General features: G+C 45.6%; 1 protein-coding gene across 1 annotated transcript in view; it reads right to left on the bottom strand.

Annotated features, from left to right (window-relative positions):
• Positions 1-255: 255 nt before the first annotated feature.
• The window catches only part of lrp8 (low density lipoprotein receptor-related protein 8, apolipoprotein e receptor), a gene marked incomplete at both ends in the record, with an annotated part of 260,613 nt that continues 242,602 nt past the window's right edge, over positions 256-18,266 (bottom strand). Inside the window, 5 exons of the mRNA XM_080727866.1 lie at positions 256-554; positions 2,440-2,508; positions 11,368-11,784; positions 13,727-13,879; positions 17,576-17,717. Coding sequence (XP_080583992.1) covers positions 256-554; positions 2,440-2,508; positions 11,368-11,784; positions 13,727-13,879; positions 17,576-17,717 — 1,080 coding nt within the window. The remainder of the gene's footprint in view (positions 555-2,439; positions 2,509-11,367; positions 11,785-13,726; positions 13,880-17,575; positions 17,718-18,266) is intronic.

The following is an 18,266-nucleotide window of genomic DNA, read 5'->3' as shown; positions in this document are numbered from 1 at the left end:
TCATAATTCGCCGTACTTCGGCGTCGCTTGCCGAAAAGAACAGATCTTTTCAGGCAAGCGGCGCCGCAGTGTGAACGCGAGTATAAACGAGGCGTTATGTGTATGCTTGTGTGAGCCTGTGCTTCCGTTTTGTCGACAGGCCTACATGTAGTATGGCACCAGGGCTTTTCCAAACCCGTCCCCCAGACACCCTTTTTTATCCGCTAATGACCCAACCGCTGTATACGCTTTCCTCCGCTCCTCCCCCGCCGCCTCTCATTTTCCGCTGGAGAGCATGGGCGCCCCTGAGTACCAGTGGGAGTTGGTGTCTGTGATCCCGCCCCCGAGGGGGAGCGCGATGAAGGGCGTGTGGCTGCCACTCACGGCGGGGTAGACGTGGCCGACGTTCTCGCCCTGGCGTCCGATGTGGATCTCGTCGTCGTCGTCCTCCGTGGTCTTGCGGTACACAGGGTTGTCGAAGTTCATGCTCTTGGTGTTCTTGCGGCGCCAGTTCCGCCACACCAGGTAGCCTCCGGTGCAGAGCAGGCCGATGACCACTGTGGCAAGGATAGGGACTGCATGTGTTTAACACACACACAACAACAACACACGGCGGGAGCGTTAACACAGCCCAGGGGACACGGAGCGGTGCTGTCATTGCACGCACACACAGCTTTTCCACGCACGCACGCACACACACATGCATGCACGCACGCAAAGATGCATAGACACACGCGCAAGTACACAGACATACACACGTTTCCTCTCAGACCAACATGCAGAAAATGAACCACAACTAATATGAATGCACGTATACAGTTGACACAATGAAGTGTCCATGCAGATAAACATACATCCAAACACACACTGACACCTCCACGACACACTCATTGCATGCTTTTTGCGCACACACAGACACAGACTCACTCTCACACACACACACACACACACACACACACACACACACACACACACACACACACACACACACACACACACACACACACACACACACAGGAAGTCTGGAAGCACAGATGTTGGACCTGGCGGTGGACCTGACCTGGCTTTAATTTTAAGAAGGACAATATTGCTTTATGCCTCCCACGTTATCCAACAAAACCCTGTTTGGAGTTTGGCTTGTGAACATCATTTTTCACAAGGAGAGGAGTGAGGGGGAGAAGGGAGGGGAGAGCAGGATTGAAGGGGGAGATATGGTGTCTCTGTCTGGGGCCTTTTACAATGGCCGCCTCATTGCTGCTTCATTAGCATATCAGCATGACTGTCTGGCTGCCACGTGCCCTGTGTGTGTGTGTGTGTGTGTGTGTGTGTGTAAGCATAATACGGAGAGAGAGAGAACAGAGCATGCCTGTGCGTGATGGAGAACAGAATAGGCGTGAGAGTGAGAGCAGTGGAGAGTGTGATTGGGGCATGTGTTTGTGTGTTCCCATACCGATGGAAAAGCCAGTGTCCCTTGCGGAAGCCCCATCTAATTGCTCTTTTGTTGGACAGCCAATAGAGGCCCCTACGTGGCTGGGCCGGAAACCCCAGTCCTCCCATTGTCCCTCTGTTAATGCTCTGCTAGTGAAAATCAGCTATTTGTCTCATTTAGACAATTTCAGTGATTCAGTCCAATTACAGCATAGCTGCATAATCACTTGACTTTGGCTGCAAACAACAATGGTAGAATCCCCCTTGCAGAGCTGTGGGTGGGTGTGGGACAGTGTAAGTGCAGATGCAACTGAGAGTCAGAAATCCGGCCCATGTGGACCTGTGGCTGTAATTGATGTTGAAAGCTGAATAGAGGATTTATAGTTGGAATGAATGAATGGCATAGGGGACAGGACAGAAAGGGTTAATAGTCTCAGAGGGAGGGGGTTAATATAAGCTGATCTCAATTATGAAACGAAGCCACTGCATGAAGCCACTGCACAATTCTTCCAAAGCTTCAATGACTTAATCAAACGATAAAAGTATTGTGATCTCAATTAGACCCATATGCAGCCATCTCAAGGTCATTTACACATTAAGCTGGCAGCTATGTCTATTCATATAAAAGTAGAGTATTGTAGTTGGACCGATCAACGTATTGGTTGACCTCGCTATTTTACAGAGGGAAGGGTCTCTCTTCCAAAACAAATGTTTAATGCGATTAATAATGAATAATAATAATGTCACACACACACACACACACACACACACACACACACACACACACACACACACACACACACACACACACACACACACACACACACACACACACACACACACACACACACACACACACACACACACACAGGCTTGCAAAGGCTACATTCTGGGGACTCATACACACACAGATGTGCAGGAAGGTAGGATTGAAGCAGAACAACAGAAGCAGGGAGGAAGAAGCAGGCAGGCAGTCTTAACAGCACAGCACAAGGCACTTGGCTGACACAGCTCCACAGCTAGAATACTCACCAATAGGGATGACGATGCCCAAAACTGCTACTGTGATGTTATTACCCAGGAGGTAGTGCTCACTTCCCGCTAAGAGAAAGAGAGAGAGGGAAACAAAAAGACACAATTACAGTAAAGTCCTATGACACTGTCCGTCCATCTTGCCTAAAATAAAAAGAATCACACCTAGTGTGAAGTGAGCAGTGCTAGTTAAGTGTGGGCTCGCTGAAAGCGAGCACACGTATGTTATCCTCATTATTTATTTATTTATTTATCAGTCATATCAAGTTCCCCTCAGAACTTTGGCCCCTATCTACCTACATACTTACACCGAAAAACACCATTCAAACTTTAATGTGTTCAGCTTACTGTGGAGACTAGTGCTATTACTTTTCTTTGAGATTGGCCAAAGGGTGGTGCTGTAGGAAGCCTTTGAAAGTGCAAACTTTGAACAGGTATAGCTCAAGCTCTGTTTGACATACAGCCATGAAAACTGGACACACATATGTCTCTCCTCATGCCGAACCATTTTGACACTCTGACTTTTGACCTCTGACCTTTGGATCTCCCACCATTTAGAATTCTATGAAAAACAGTAAAAATCGAATTCTTGGGCCTTTCACGATTGCCATGAAAGGCCCAAGAACACGTGGCACCCTTTTCACATTGGCCTATTATAGCGCCACCAGGAGGCCAAAAAAACCTACCTGACCTGCCGGAGACCTGTTCTCGGAAGAACACTGCTTCTAGTTTTTCTTTGATTTCTTTTCCCACTTCTCTTGCTTTTCCTCCTTTTTTCCTTTCATACTTTTTCCTGGCTTGGCCACTTTATTATATTATTATATATATTATACCATTGTTTTTTGGCTTAAAGCGAGCCCACAATTGTTTCGAAGGAACAATATTTTCTAGTTTCATTAAGCGTCCCGCGAAGCTAATGTGATCTTGGGCGTACAACAAACTTCTTCCAGGAGCACCGTTCAAAAATGTTACAGTAATTTTTCTACATTTCTGCTTTATTCCTGATAGTAAGTGTGAGACACACGAAAGTCAGTAGAGATAGAGAGAGGTGATGAAACGCAGCAATGTGCCTCGGATGTGATTTGAACCTGGTCCAGCTGCGAAAAGGACTAATAATGAATAAGGAAGAGCCATATTCAGATCAGGGGCATAGAGAGTATGAAATCACATCAGGATGCAATCTGGATACAATGAGGCAGAGGCTCAGGTGTGGCCATCTGGGAGTTGGGAGTTTCCCGGTTTGATCCCAGCTCCTCCTGGCATTGCATCAACATGTCGCTGTTCAAGACACAAGCTGCTTTGTGCCTTACCTTCGGTGTGCATGGGCTACTGTAAGGCATACTGTACATTGTAAAGCACTTGTCATCACAGTGGTGAAAAGGCTATGAATGCGACATATAAATGCAATAGAATTTTTTTTTATAAAGTGGACAATTGCAATTCTACCTAGTGATCTCTCAGACATTGGAATAATGGGGGTGCCCTAGGCATAGGCAGTGTAGGCTCTAATGCAGCTTGAGAGTAGGCCTACATTGCGGATTCGAATGCCGATCACGCCATGGCGATCTTTGCTGCATGTCTCTCCCTGTCTCTCTCTCTATCTGTTTCATGTCCATTTCACTCTATCAATAAAAGGCAGAAAAGCCCCAGCCAAAATAAATAAACAAACTTTAAGAGAATAACAAACTGCATACACTTATATTTCCCCTCTCTTATATTTCAGTTTAACTCTACTACTCCCCTTCACCTCTCACCCCGACAGGTTGGTGTGCAACTGAGGCAATAATCTCCCACCCCTCCGCTATTAGTGTCTGGCCGGCCATTAGCCCCAGTGTAATCAGTGGGCCATAATGAAGTCCTGTGAGGAAGATTAAGAGAGTGCGATCAGAACGCTGGCCCTGCATACGGATGGGCTCCTCCCAGGAGGACACAGCATGTAGTTAGCATGCATGGCAACCCAAATATAGAGAGGAAGGTGGAGATAGTGACACACAAAGGGATTCCTTTACTACCTCTCTCTCTCTCCAGCGCGCGCGCACGCACGCACGCACGCACGCACGCACGCACGCACGCACGCACGCACGCACGCACGCACGCACGCACGCACGCACGCACGCACGCACGCACGCACGCACGCACGCACGCACGCACACACACACACACACACACACACACACACACACACACACACACACACACACACACACACACACACACACACACACACACACACACACACACACACACACACACACACACAAAACTCTCTTCCAATTTGTGCTATCACAAGCTTAGAAAGTAAAGAGCGATTGATTCATTAACACCAGTAAGACTCCCTAATCGGGAGATTTTAGGCCAAAATGTGTAGGAGAAGTGTCCAAAAATGTGTTTGTAAAAATCGGCCTGATGGTGGCGCTATATGGGACAGATCCATGTTGATGAGATGAGTGTAGCCATACTGTGTACCGATTGCCGTGATTTTAGGACAAAATCTGTAGGAGCAGTGTCCAAAAATGTGTTTAAAAAAATCGTTCTGATGGTGGCGCTATATGGGACAGATCCATTTTGATGACATGAGTGTAGACATGCTGTGTAGCGATTTACGTGATTTTAGGGCAAAATGTGTAGGAGCAGTGTCAAAAAATGTGTTTTAAAAAATCGTCCTGAAGGTGGCGCTAAATGGGACATATCCATGTTGATCAGATGAGTGTAGACATACTGTGTACCGATTTGCGTGATTTTAGGGCAAAAATTGGAGGAGCAGTATCCAAAAATGTGTTTTTCAAGAATCTGCCTCATGGTGGCGCTAGAAGAGGGCCATGTGAGAATTGATGGGTGTGGAGGTTGTGGTTTGGCAGGCAAGGAGTGTGTGTGCAAAATTTGGCATGGATCGGGGCAACGGTTGCGGAGATATGAGCAGGGCAAAAGTGTGACGTGTGACGGACGGACTGACTGACTGACGGAAGGACAGCCGGTGGAGGTTTTGGTAGTAAATGCGACCTGATGGTCGCAATCATTACTAGTATATTATGTTCTGTACAATCACGTGTAGAATCAAGCACACATGCATCACAAAAACACACAGAGAGAGGGATGACAACTCTGAGTCAGCGAAGGGGGCATTCAATTACGTTAGCCCTAAAAAGAGGATTAATAGAACCTTATTAAAGAGCCAGCTCAAGAAGTGACAGATAGAGAGAGAGAGAGGGAGAGGGAGAGGGAGAGGGAGAGGGAGAGGGAGAGAGAGAGAGAGAGAGAGAGAGAGAGAGAGAGGAGTTGACAGACAGAACTAAACCACAGAGATGGAAAAGAAATGAGCTATGAATAAGTCTTCACTTCATTAAAGCTATCATTACTGGAGGGATTTAAAGTTCTGAAAAAGCTGTAACTGCCCATATATATTAAGATTATTTATTACAGTAGCTCTTGCTTCTGACTGACAGCATGACACACAGCTACCATATTGTATATTTCAATTAAATTAAAAACAATACATAATGGGATTTAAAATAAAAGTGCCAAACTGCTATTTTAAAATGATCCGACAAGCAGAATTAGATTGGTTACACTGAGGATGTACTACTGGGGATGAGTTATGTACACACGCTTCAAGAGCATACGTTTCAAATAAGTATGAACATTAAGATCAAACGTGCGCCAGCTGGTGTTTACCTCTGTGCCCACCACCAAGCAGCACAACTGTACCAGCTGATGCTCAGGCAAAACCTGACGAAAATGACAACATATGGCCTGCGGATGTGTTATCTGTGGCCCATTTTCTCTCTTGTACAGTATGTGTCTGTCTCCACCTCTCATCTCTTGCACTTGCTGTGCAGTGGGGAGTGTTGGAAGGCGGGAGGAACACGCTACCGTGGCTTAACTTGCGTAAATCGTGATGAGACTTCCAGATTCTCTCTCTATCTCTCTTTCTCCCCCATGCTTTCTCGCTGTTGTTCTGCCCTGCGTCGGGCTGTCATTGTTCATCTCCCTGCTCAGGTGCTACACAGTGAAATCGTTGGTGTTCATTTAAACTCTGAAAGATTGAGGTGCCATTTGCACACTCTAAAACCTGAAATAAACACTCAGGATTTGACTGTGTAGCCTGTCATGTTATTCTCTGCGCTGCCTCGCTCCTGCGCCTCTATACCGTCTCCTTATTGTCTCACTCCCTCCTCTGCCTCACTTGTTTTTCCCTTTCTCCTTTTATGATCAGGTTCTCATCCAAATCTCTCTCTTCCCATGCTTCCTTGTTTCCTAGCAGCCATGTGCAACTCTCATGGGCTTTGCCATGTCTCTGTGTCTCTGTAACTTTCATGTCTCTTCCTTCCTCATCCTCCCTTGGCAGGCTAAGGTTGTGTGGCATGTAATTGCAACATTGAGGGGGGGGTTAGGGGTTCAAAAGATGACTCATAGTTAAATCTCATGTCAATCTATCTTTCCTGTCACACTCGGCAGGGTTCTATCTAAATAAAGCACAAAGTTACCTTTGAAATTGCGTATTGAGCTACACACACATCAATCAATAGCCTTCTCAAGGCAGAGCTGTGTGTTGTGCTTGGCCTAAAGAGGGCGCCATGGCATTTATTCCAGTACTAATAATGAATAGGGCACCAACACTAGAATTGGGTGCTCAATGCAAGCAGATCTCTGCCAGGGCCTACCCAGCATAATATTGCTTTTCCACTGCATAAGTAGGCTATCTACACTACAGTATCAGCTGTACCCTCCTGTTTTGCTTTTACATTAGGCTAAAGTACCTGGTAAGAGGCAGAATGTGACATTGGCAGGGATGATGTGGGGCATTAGATCACCCCAAAAACATGTATGTTGTTGGACCCATGCACTTGCATATACTGTAGTAAACAGTGTGTGGATAAATAAATGACTCATGATGATGGGTATGTCATAGCAGGATTGCGCTGATTATAATTGTGTGGATAATGTGTTTTTGAATGAGGTGTTAATGTTGGAGGGACACCGGTAGTGTCTAAGCAAGGGAGCAGCATTGGACGGCAGAAATGATATTATGGCATATAACAACGTTACGTAATGTTCTTCTTCACAGCAGGATTAAGTACCAGGAGGCATGACCCAATAATAATACTTATTATACTTTATTATATATTATAGAGATGCAGAAGATTGAAACCCTAGCTGGCTCTTGGAACACGCCTGATGCGTCATACTGTAGGTGTGTAGGGTAATAGGTGTGTGGCGACGGTGGGTTTATCTAAGGGCATGTCTGTCCTGTGCACTTACACTGTCCTGCAGACATCGGTGCTGCAGTTGCTCTAGCTGCGTGTCTGTTTATGGTGCAGGCCGTGTGCATGCGTGCATGTGTGTTTGTCTGCATGCTCTGTGTGAGTCTGTCTGAGAATTTGTAAAAGAAGCGTGGAGCTTGTAACTTGAACGTAAAGGCAGTCAAATCCAGTGTTGATTTCGTCGACTAAAACTATGACAAAAAATGTTTGTCGACTGTGTTTTTTTCAGTGACAAAAACTAAATAAAAACTAAATAAAAAGTAAGCTGAGATGACTAAAACTAAGACTAAATATATTTACAATTTCGTCAACAAAATAAAAACTAGACTAAAACGTTAGGGAGGGACTAGTGGAGAAGAGAGTCATTTTATGTTTGGTTGCTCTCACGCTGTGACGCGTTGTGAGCTTGTAGATCAGCTATTTTCAGCATGCAACCAAGTGTAAAATCAGCCATTAGGATGTCATCAAGGCCCACCAAAATACATTTAAGTTTACTAAATCAACTGTAGATTTAGTCGACTAAAATCTTATAATATTTAGTCGACTAAAATTAGACTAAAACTAAAACATTTTAGGTGACTAAATTATGACTAAAACTAAAATACATTTTATTCAAAAGACTATGACTAAAACTAAATCAAAATTTGGTGTAAAAAACAACACTGATGACATCATCACCCGCATACACATGGACCTGTGTGTGCAGCCGATAGAAGCAGTTCCATATGAAAAGAGATACATGCTTTGTATTGTAGTCACTCTAGTCTGGAGGGACGGTAGGTTTGAGGTAATGCATTCACATAAATATTAAATAACATCGTAGTTGTTGACAGATTGGAAATAAGTTGGTGGAGTGCCTTCCTTGGCCTACAGGCAGCCCGCAAACTTGTTCCAAACGGTATCTCGTCTCACCAGGAGGAAAAACTGGAAAAGAACGTGTCTACAGGGAGGGATTTCCCCAGAAAATGTATTTTTCGACCAATCACGTCACATCATTTCCTTTGAGGCTGTACTTTCTGTACTTTGACACTTTCAGTAGCAGTTCTTTTCCAGACTGGGAACCGTGCACAATTGGTGCGATGATTGGTCCAGTACTTTGCGAGAATAAGCCCGAAAACACAGACACAGTCAAAGACGCACGCACGCGCGCACACACACACACACACACACACACACAAGCACACGCACACAGGTCACACACACACGCGCACACACACACACACACACACACACACACACACACACACACACACACACACACACACACACACACAGGAAGTCTGACAGTGAAGACCTCTTGTTTTATCTATCATCCACTGACAGGAACAGATTCCTACTGAAAAGCAACGTGGGCCGGGAGAAATAAATCAATTTCTGCAAACCAGAGCAAAGCGTGTTGTGTGGGTACAGTACATAGGCCTACAGTGTGAAGGCTTATCAATTCTGCAATGCTTTCATAGCCCACAGACATCTTTATAAAGCATAGTTAGTGTATTATCTCCTGCAGTCTTTGTTTGGGGTGTTCTGGGCAACAACTGTCAAGTGTGCCAAATAAATCCTGGCGAGCGGGAAGGAAGAATTCAGGCAGTAGGGGAGAGAGGGAGGGAGAGAAGGAGAGAGAGAGAGAGAGAGAGAGAGAGAGAGAGAGAGAGAGAGAGAGAGAGAGAGAGAGAGAGAGAGAAGGATGTCAGTAAGAGAGGATGAGTGAGGAGTGAGGACGGAGGAGTGGAGGGCGCTGTCGTTTGTTAGTGGTGACAGCTCTGTCACACCCTGCTCATGAAGAGAAGCAGCAGGGACAGCAAACACACACACGTGCAGTGTGTGTGTGTGTGTGTGTGTGTGTGTGTGTGTGTGTGTGTGTGTGTGTGTGTGTACGCACTTATATGACTATCTCTGTATGCACTCTAGCATTTTTGCTGGGACAGTTACACACACACACACACACACACACACACACACACACACACACACACACACACACACACACACACACACACACACACACACACACACACACACACACACACACACACATATTTAAAATCACACCCGTGTGAACTGAGCGGTGGTCGTGGAGGCTGTGCAACAGCACTACTGGGTGGGTGCAGCGGGGTTAGTGTGCTTTACAATGCTGTAGTTTCTTCACACACTCTAATTTATTTGACCCTAAAACATTCAGTTTGTTAATAATAATAATAATACTTGACCACACATGCTGACCCACCCTTCTCCCCTGTGTGTGTGTGTGTGTGTGTGGGTGTGTGTGTGTGTGTGTGTGTGTGTGTGTTAGTGATGCGCGGTGCGGCCCGCGCCCGCGGACCCCCGCGGTCAGCCCGCAGGCCGGGTTGGGTTGGGCCAAGAAATGTACACTTTATCGGCGGGGCGGGTTGAGGCGGTCTCGGTCTATAATGCGCACCAAGTGTCCTTCCCTATGCTCGTCAGCCAAACTGGTCCGTGTCATGTAATTCTAATTAAGTCCATTACTTCCTGTAAGTAGACTTGAAAATAAAACCATTTGCCTAATCATATTACAGGAGTAGCCTATCTTATTTTGAAATCCACCGCTTTGAAAGGAAGTGCGCTCTGCTTGCTAGTTGTTGGCTACTTTCCGCAGCCGATCTTGTAAACAGAACTCACGTGTGGACTACTGGACTAGTGTGGATTGTACAAGCTTTTGACTAAACTAAAGTTCATTTTATGATATGAAAACAATGCTCCTTTGACTTAAACAACGTACACCCTTTGAAAGTTTGATCAACTTTGCACCTCCGCAGCCGATTAGGTAAGGAGCTGGTTAATTACCTTCTGTTGGTTCGTTGCTGTCTGCTGCGGTGAGAGCATAGATTGTAGAGAATAATTATGCTGAGAGGCATACAGCTGTTGCTTTGGTGAAAGTGTGTTGTCTCGGCGCGGTGCGCCAGTGACTAGGCTTGTGACTCGATCCTCATCTCTCTGTGATACAGTAGTTACTAGTTGTGCTCCGTGTGTATAGTCATACACATACAGGAGTGTTATCAATTAAAATAAGCTTGCATGTCGTCACTCGTCATGCCGTCATATAGCTAATTAACGGTTCATTGCTTTTAAATGTTCAAACGATATTTTTGTATGGCTCTGTTGTTGCACTGCACTATATGTGCTCTATATCAGTGTTGAAAGTTTCTCCTCCGTTCTGTTTTTGTACAGTTGAAATTGGCTGCCTTAAAAAGCCACATTCAAAGACATATTTAACGTGTATTTAATGACGGCGGGCTGCGGGCTGGGCTGGGCTGTGAAAATTGATGCGTTGTTGCGGGGCAGGCTGGGCTGGGTCAGATAATTAAAATTGCGGGGGCCCGCGGTCCGTAAAAAACGCCGGCCCGCGCAACACTAGTGTGTGTGTGTGTGTGTGTGTGTGTGTGTGTGTGTGAGAACAACAGCGCCCCTCCCTTAACATGTGTGGTCAGAAAAGGTACTGCAGGCTTGAGGCTACATACACGGACGGCCGGCCGGACGGACGCATACACACACGGCCACGTATAGGAGACGGTGTGACCACCACTCAAAAACAGCCCTGTCATTCAGACACACACACACGCACACGCACACACACACACACACACACACACACACACGGAAATACCTAAAAACAGTGCTGTCACACAAACACGTCCCCCTGGTTCCTCACCTCTATGGGAGAGGTTGGCATTGCTCTCTCTCTGGATGCTGTTGGGCGCCAACGGAGCCAACAGAGGCGTGTGTGTTGTCGTGGACCTGGGACCGGTGGTACTCGACCTGGGCGTCTCTGCACGGGTGGAGGCTGGGGTGGGCTGCCACTGGACAGGGGCTGCTGTCGAGGGGGGTCTGGAGGTCCGGGGGGCAGGGGCGGAAGTGGTGGGACGCCGGGTGGCGGGCTGGGGTGTGGTAGTGGTGGGTGGAGGAATACTTCTGGTGGTGGCCGGAGTAGATGTTGTCGAGGTTGTTGGAGAAAGTGTTGTAGTTGTGGTGGAGCTGGCTGGTATGGTGGTGGGGTCTTCAGGGGTGGGGGTTTCAGTGGTGGTGGTGGTAGTAGTAGGAACAGCTGAAGTGGTGGTTTTGGTCCTCACTGCTCAGAAGAAACGGGACAATGATTGATTGATTGACTGATATGTTTACACAAAAGCATTTTTTAAACTACTAAAGCCCATACTTCGGTGTACGACGAATTGTGAAAATAGCTGACGTTCAAGTCAAATCACTTATTAGAAAATAGCAGATCTACAAGCTCATAATGAGTCACATCACGACGCATTGTGAGCTTGTAGAACGGCTATTTTCAAAGGTCTGTTTTGTAATAATAACCAGTAAGACTCCCTAAATCGGGAGATAAGCTACCGTCAGGTCGCATACACAAACTTTAGAAGGCAATGGTAGCCAATCAGGAGGGAATATGGGAAATGGGACAGATCCATGTTGATGAGACATGACTTTAGAGATACTGTGTACCACTTTGCGTGATTTTAGGGCCAAATGTAAAGGAGCAGTGTCCAAAAATGTGTCTTGCAAGAATCGGCCTCATGGTGGCGCTAGAAGAGGGGCATGTGAGAAATGAGGGGTGGAGGTCAAATAATTGTAGTGAAGTAAAAGTACTGCTATTAATGTTATCTGTTCTAAATTCCAGGGTCTCTGGTGGCTTATTGCTTTATTTTACCATCTGTGTGAGAGCAAGCAGCAGAACATGACAGAAAAGGTAAAAGAGAAATATACATTAGGCACAAGCTATACGTGAGTCGACATGGTGTTAATAATCTGAGTCAGAAACTGATGTGCATTGAGCCAATATGACTTCCCTGGGTACTTGAGAGAGAAAAACAATATGTAGTGTAGCCCATAGAGACATTTTATCACTGCAAATGTCAGGCGGTGTGTTCACAAAGAATAAAATATACTGGACTCACGAATCACTAAATTGTTGGAGAGCACATACTCACTGATACGTGTGTGTGTGTGTGTGTGTGTGTGTGTGTGTGTGTGTGTGTGTGTGTGTGTGTGTGTGTGTGTGTGTGTGTGTGTGTGTGTGTGTGTGCGCGCGTGTGTGTGTGTGTGTGTGTGTGTGTGCGCGCTCTCTCTGATCTACTTCATAGTGGCCTACATACAGTAGTAGTACATGTCTTGCTCTCATTTACTTCCTCTCTCTCTCTCTCTCTCTCTCTCTCTCTCTCTCTCTCTCTCTCTCTCTCTCTCTCTCTCTCTCTCTCACCAGTGATTTGTAGAGACAAGCTAACCAGAGGGAAGAGATGAAAACCCTAGGGCATAGAGAGAGTGTGTCTACAGTATTATTAAGGCTAGGAGCTGTAAAGTAACTGTACTATCTCAGTGTGGACTGAGGGGAAAATAAGGACATGAGAATACGGCAAATAAAGCTCTGTAGGACACGAGGGACACCTGGGAGGCACAGCCAACGCGTGTGTGTCTGTGACAGACTGTCAAGAGCACAAAGGGGGGTGGTTGCAGGTGCGATAAAAATAGCCCACAAATAACTCTTTGACGGCTAGAATTTAAAATTAGCCGTTGCCTAAAGGGAATTACATGTAACGTGCTTCAGGAGAATTCCTCGACAGTACTGCCTTGCCCAAAGGCTTTGGTACTGCAACGCCAGCATGCATCAGCTCCCCCGGGTTAAATAATCTAAAAGAGTATGACATTGAAGTAATTCCATTAAAAAAATATACTGACTGGATGTGATATCAGAGAGAGAGAGAGAGAGAGAGAGAGAGAGAGAGAGAGAGAGAGAGAGAGAGAGAGAGAGAGAGAGAGCGAGAGAGAGAGAGAGAGAGTGAGAGAGAGAGAGAGAGAGAGAGAGAGAGAGTGCTTATGTCACTCACACAAGATAACCCAGCCAATGCTGGGTACCGAAACCTGAACACACCGATAGTGACGTAGTGTCACACACTGTATCATCAAATCACAATACATGGGCAAATCACACGTTACATATTTCAACATCAGTATGGTGCAATTTAGAGGTCAAGGTCAAGACTGCTGAACTGAATATGAGGACAACTCGCCTGTAGTGCAGCGCCTCATGTCTGGTCCCAGCTCCATCCCATCTGGACAGGCACAGGTGTACTTGGGGGAGTGGTCTGTGATCTGTGGGGCCTTCAGACACAGGTACTCACAGCCTCCGTTAGGAAGGGTCCCCAGGTTGCAGGTGTCTGGGGCTAGTGTAGGAAAAGGAAGCCGTTAAAACGAATTTCAGTAAAGGTGTTAAATTCATTCATTCATTTTAGAATTACCGCCGTATGCAGTTACTTTTTTTTCACATGGCACCACTTATCTGATTGTGCTGGCTGTTTGGGAAACATAAATTAGTCTTCATATACCATTTTACTTGAAACTCTGCACAACACACGCCAAGGTCTTGACCCAGCCTTGGGAAAACATGGCTATAGCGCTAGGGTTGCGAAACTGTTACATTTCACCATCCAAATGAAATATTTTTTTAACACAACTCAACACTACGCTCCCGAAAAAAATATAAAAATAATACAGCTGCTCTTGTGGGGACGTGCCGGAATTGGGTCAGGTTTCACCCAATTTTAGGTCCTGACTCAGAGCTTTACGAAGTAAGAGAGAGTTTCCAACCAAAATCAAAACTTTAATAAGTTAGGGAATAAACACCCCACTCACATATGAACGAATGTCAGACTGTTTGAGCGACATTCATAGCAAATCACCATTGCGTGCGATACAACCACGGAGCCACTCTGCATATTTGGATGCAGTGTACTGTGCCACTTTGAGTTTAGCTGACTTAAGGGAGAGTCCTTAAATAGCTCTGTCTCCTAAGGCTGACGGAGAGGGAGGGAGACAACGCTATAATAGGTTCCATTTTACTTTGTGTGATTCTGGGAAAGGGGAGAATGGAATAGGGACAGGGAGAGAGACAGGAAAATAATACAGGACAGAAAGCGGGTTAGGTAAGGTAAGGTGAGAAGAGGAGGGTGAAGGAAAGGAGGATAAGGGACAGTCCAGTAATGAGAAGGAGAGAGACAAAGGAAGAGGAAAGGAGAAGAGAAGTTGAGAGAGAAGGAGGGGAGGGAAATTAAAGAAGGCCACGCCGCCACAGTGGAGGAGGTGAAGTAAGGAGGAAGAGTACGCAAAGGGAGGAATAAAGTTGGAAAACAAAGAGCAGAGGACAGCTGACAAGGCAAACAGGACAGAAAGCTGAAGCTGTGGACCATCCAGCACTGTGCACCCCACACAGGAGTTACATCACCTAACCCAACTTCTTCTCCTTTGGGTCCAGAGGAGAGAACGGCAGCTTTATCTAAAAAATACAGCTTCAAAGTCCAGCTGGATCAAAAAAAGAAGAAAGAAATGTAATGTAATGAAAGAGAAAGAAAGAGGTAAACTCTCATCCAGGAAGTGTGGCTAAAGTATGAGGACGTGATGAGTGAGGTATCCTGCTGAAGCCATGCCTCATAAAGGGACTGTTCAGGTAGAGAAACCAAGACAGAACACAGGGAGAAATTATGAAAATAGAGGGAGCAGCGAGAAACAAAAAGAGGGAGTGAGGAAAGAAAAAAAAAGGGGGTGGGGTGGCGGTTGTCCTTGCAAATCACTTCGGCGGAGCAAGTGCGCAAATATTTCACATTCTGACACTTTTAGAACGTCAGTGGTGCAGCAAGGTTTCAGACAATGATGCTACAGTATTTGAGTCTAGTGATTATTATTATTTTGAATCTCTGTGCTTTCTTTTTTTTGCCATCTTGGAGATGCTGTGCATAATTCTGTGACATCTCTAGATGTATTATTGAAAGAACACATTGACACCCACACAACACCATTATGACATCTGACCATGGAATAAAGAATAAAGGTAGACAACAGGGCCAGTCGTATAGTGCCTCTTGCTGAGGAAATGTCCTTCATCCAATTAATACCTTTAGCACACATGCTTCAGCTGTGTCTCATTACCAAGGAAGGTTCCTATTCCCATTTGAAACAACTTAGAAATGTACTGTCATGTGGCTAATGCTAAATTTGATGCAGTTGTGCGCAACACCTGTGTACTCACGCCAATGAAGCCTCTGCTACGGACAAGAAACGGATCTACAGTAGTATTATAATTTATTCTTTTAGTTTGTAATTTTATTTTAGATTATTGTATTTTAATAAAACAGTGGATGCAAGAGTTGCCAGAACCAGACTCACGGTTTCATGGGAAATTCTATGTTGCCAAGGAACCAGTTGATGTTTCCTCAACATTTTGCCAAATTAACTCATTAGAGGTCCACGACGTGCCAACGCGTCAATCCCTTTGATGTCTATGTGGAGAGAGGGCGAGATCATTTAGCGACCTACAACCGGGTCGCGACGTGGTCGGTAGTTTTCAGCGACCGGGTCGCAAAATCGAGCGACCGGGTCGCTAAATGGAGCGACCGGGTCGCTAAATCACCGACCGCGGCACTAAAGCGAGCGACCGGGTCGCTAAATGGAGCGACCGGGTCGCTAAATCACCGACCGCGGCACTAAAGCGAGCGACTGGGTCGCTAAATCGACCGACTGGGACGCTAATTCCATCGACCGGGACGCTAATTCCACCGACTGGGACGCTAATCCAGCGACCGGGTAGGTAAATCCACCGACCGGTGGTCGCTTCCACCGACCTACTAACCCTAACCCTAACCCTAACCCTAAACCTAACCTCAGTAACCTTACCTCAGTTAGGCTAACCTGCCACGCAACCTCCCGACCGTTACCTCAGTTAGGCTAACCTGCCACGCAACCTCCCGACCGGGTCGCTAAATCACCGACCGCGTCGCTAAATCACCGACCGCGTCGCTAAAGCGAGCGACCAGGTCGCTAAATCGACCGACTGGGGCGCAAAATCTTCCGACCGGGTCGCTAAATCTACCGACCTAAAACTGCAGGCAGGTCGGTAGATTTAGCGACCGGGTCGGTCGATTTAGCGGCGCGGTCGGTGATTTAGCGACCCGGTCGCTGAAAACTACCGACCACGTCGCGACCCGGTTGTAGGTCGCTAAATGATCTCGCTCCTACTGTCTATGTGTGCCCATTGACGCGTTCGACGTGTTGTACAGTAAACTATTCTGTACTGTAGCTACTGTACCAGGCTACCGCGGTGATGAAAAACACTCCATTTCCCGAAATGCAGTGCAAGATCACGTGACCAGGAAGAGCTGTCTCCCTCATACATGCCTGTTACGCTGCTGCAGAAAAGTGCATTTTTCTCCTAATCTAGCTTTTAAATCACCTTCATGTTCAAAACGCCTCCTTTTCTACCGGCTGTTACAAAAGCACTGCGGCGCGCAATTGTTTAAAAACGGTCCTGACTGAAAGAAAACATTATCGTGATAAACAGGACATACTTGGATTACATTTACTCGGATTACGTAAGGTAGGTAAAATGGCGGGTTGCTATGGGCACCTGCCGATTAAATGTTGAATAATCCTGGGCATGCTACCAGTTAAGGTAGCCTAACTAACTATATAAGAATACCGTATATCCTACAGTATGCTTCCTACTAAGAGTCACACTTAAAGGAGTAGTTTACCCCCAAAATGACTTTTTTTCCATGATTACTCACCCCATGGAGACTTCCTAAGGCTAAGCCAATAATGATTACAATAATTGTACCCCCACTGATTCCGGGTGGCATCCGGAATCAATATAATAAATCAAATTATTGGCTTAGGAATGTGACAAAAACTAAAAAATATCATTGAACTCAAGTTTCCATGGGGTGAGTAATCAATAGGAAAAAAAGTCATTTTGGGGTTGAACTACTCCTTTAAGTGTCTATATTCTCTAAAATTGCTACTCTACATTAATTAAGTAATAAAGTAATTAGGAAACTATTATTCTTTCATACATTTCCTGTGTATCTTACCCTTGGGCTGTTTCTGCTCGTGGAAGATTACCAGGTCCAGAGGGTTGTTGAGGTGTTCGGCCACTTTTGCCACATCATTCCCAGTCAGACGGTTGGCGCTGTATATAGCCTCATCCTCCAGGTCTGTCCAGTACACATGGTCCTGCAACACAATGGTGAAGTAGAGATTTTACGGTCCTGTCATGTCACGTCAATTGATCCTGCAGGATCTTCTGATTGCCCGGTGACCTCTCTACCAACTAAGCTGGCGGCCTCAAGATTTAATATGTAACATTTAAATATACTATTTTATTTATCAAGTTGAGTAGGCTCTCACTTTGTTACAAAATTCATAAGGAATGGGCCTTGGCAGATTGCTAACTCTGCAAGATATATGACCTATATATACAGTATATATATATATATATATATATATATATATATATAAATATATATATATAATATCAGAGATTCGTTAAACGAGACAGGTTCAAAACTCCTTCCATTAAAACATTACTTATTGAAGTGAGGACTGTAGAGAGATTTAAACACACTGAATAAATAATCTCTTGTGATGGAGAGAATACTGCAAGTACTACATTATTTGACATGCTTAGTGCTGTCTTTCTTCACAGTCCCTTTTGTTTCTAATTTAGTTTTCACCCCTGTCTGTCTGTCCGTCCGTCCGTCCGTCCGTGTGTGTGTGTGTGTG

This window comes from Nannobrachium achirus, assembly GCF_963921795.1.
Source record: "Nannobrachium achirus genome assembly, chromosome: 1".
Taxonomy (NCBI): Eukaryota; Metazoa; Chordata; class Actinopteri; order Myctophiformes; family Myctophidae; genus Nannobrachium; species Nannobrachium achirus.
The sequence above is the reverse complement of the archived record's forward strand: the minus strand, read 5'-3'. Positions and strand labels throughout refer to the sequence as shown.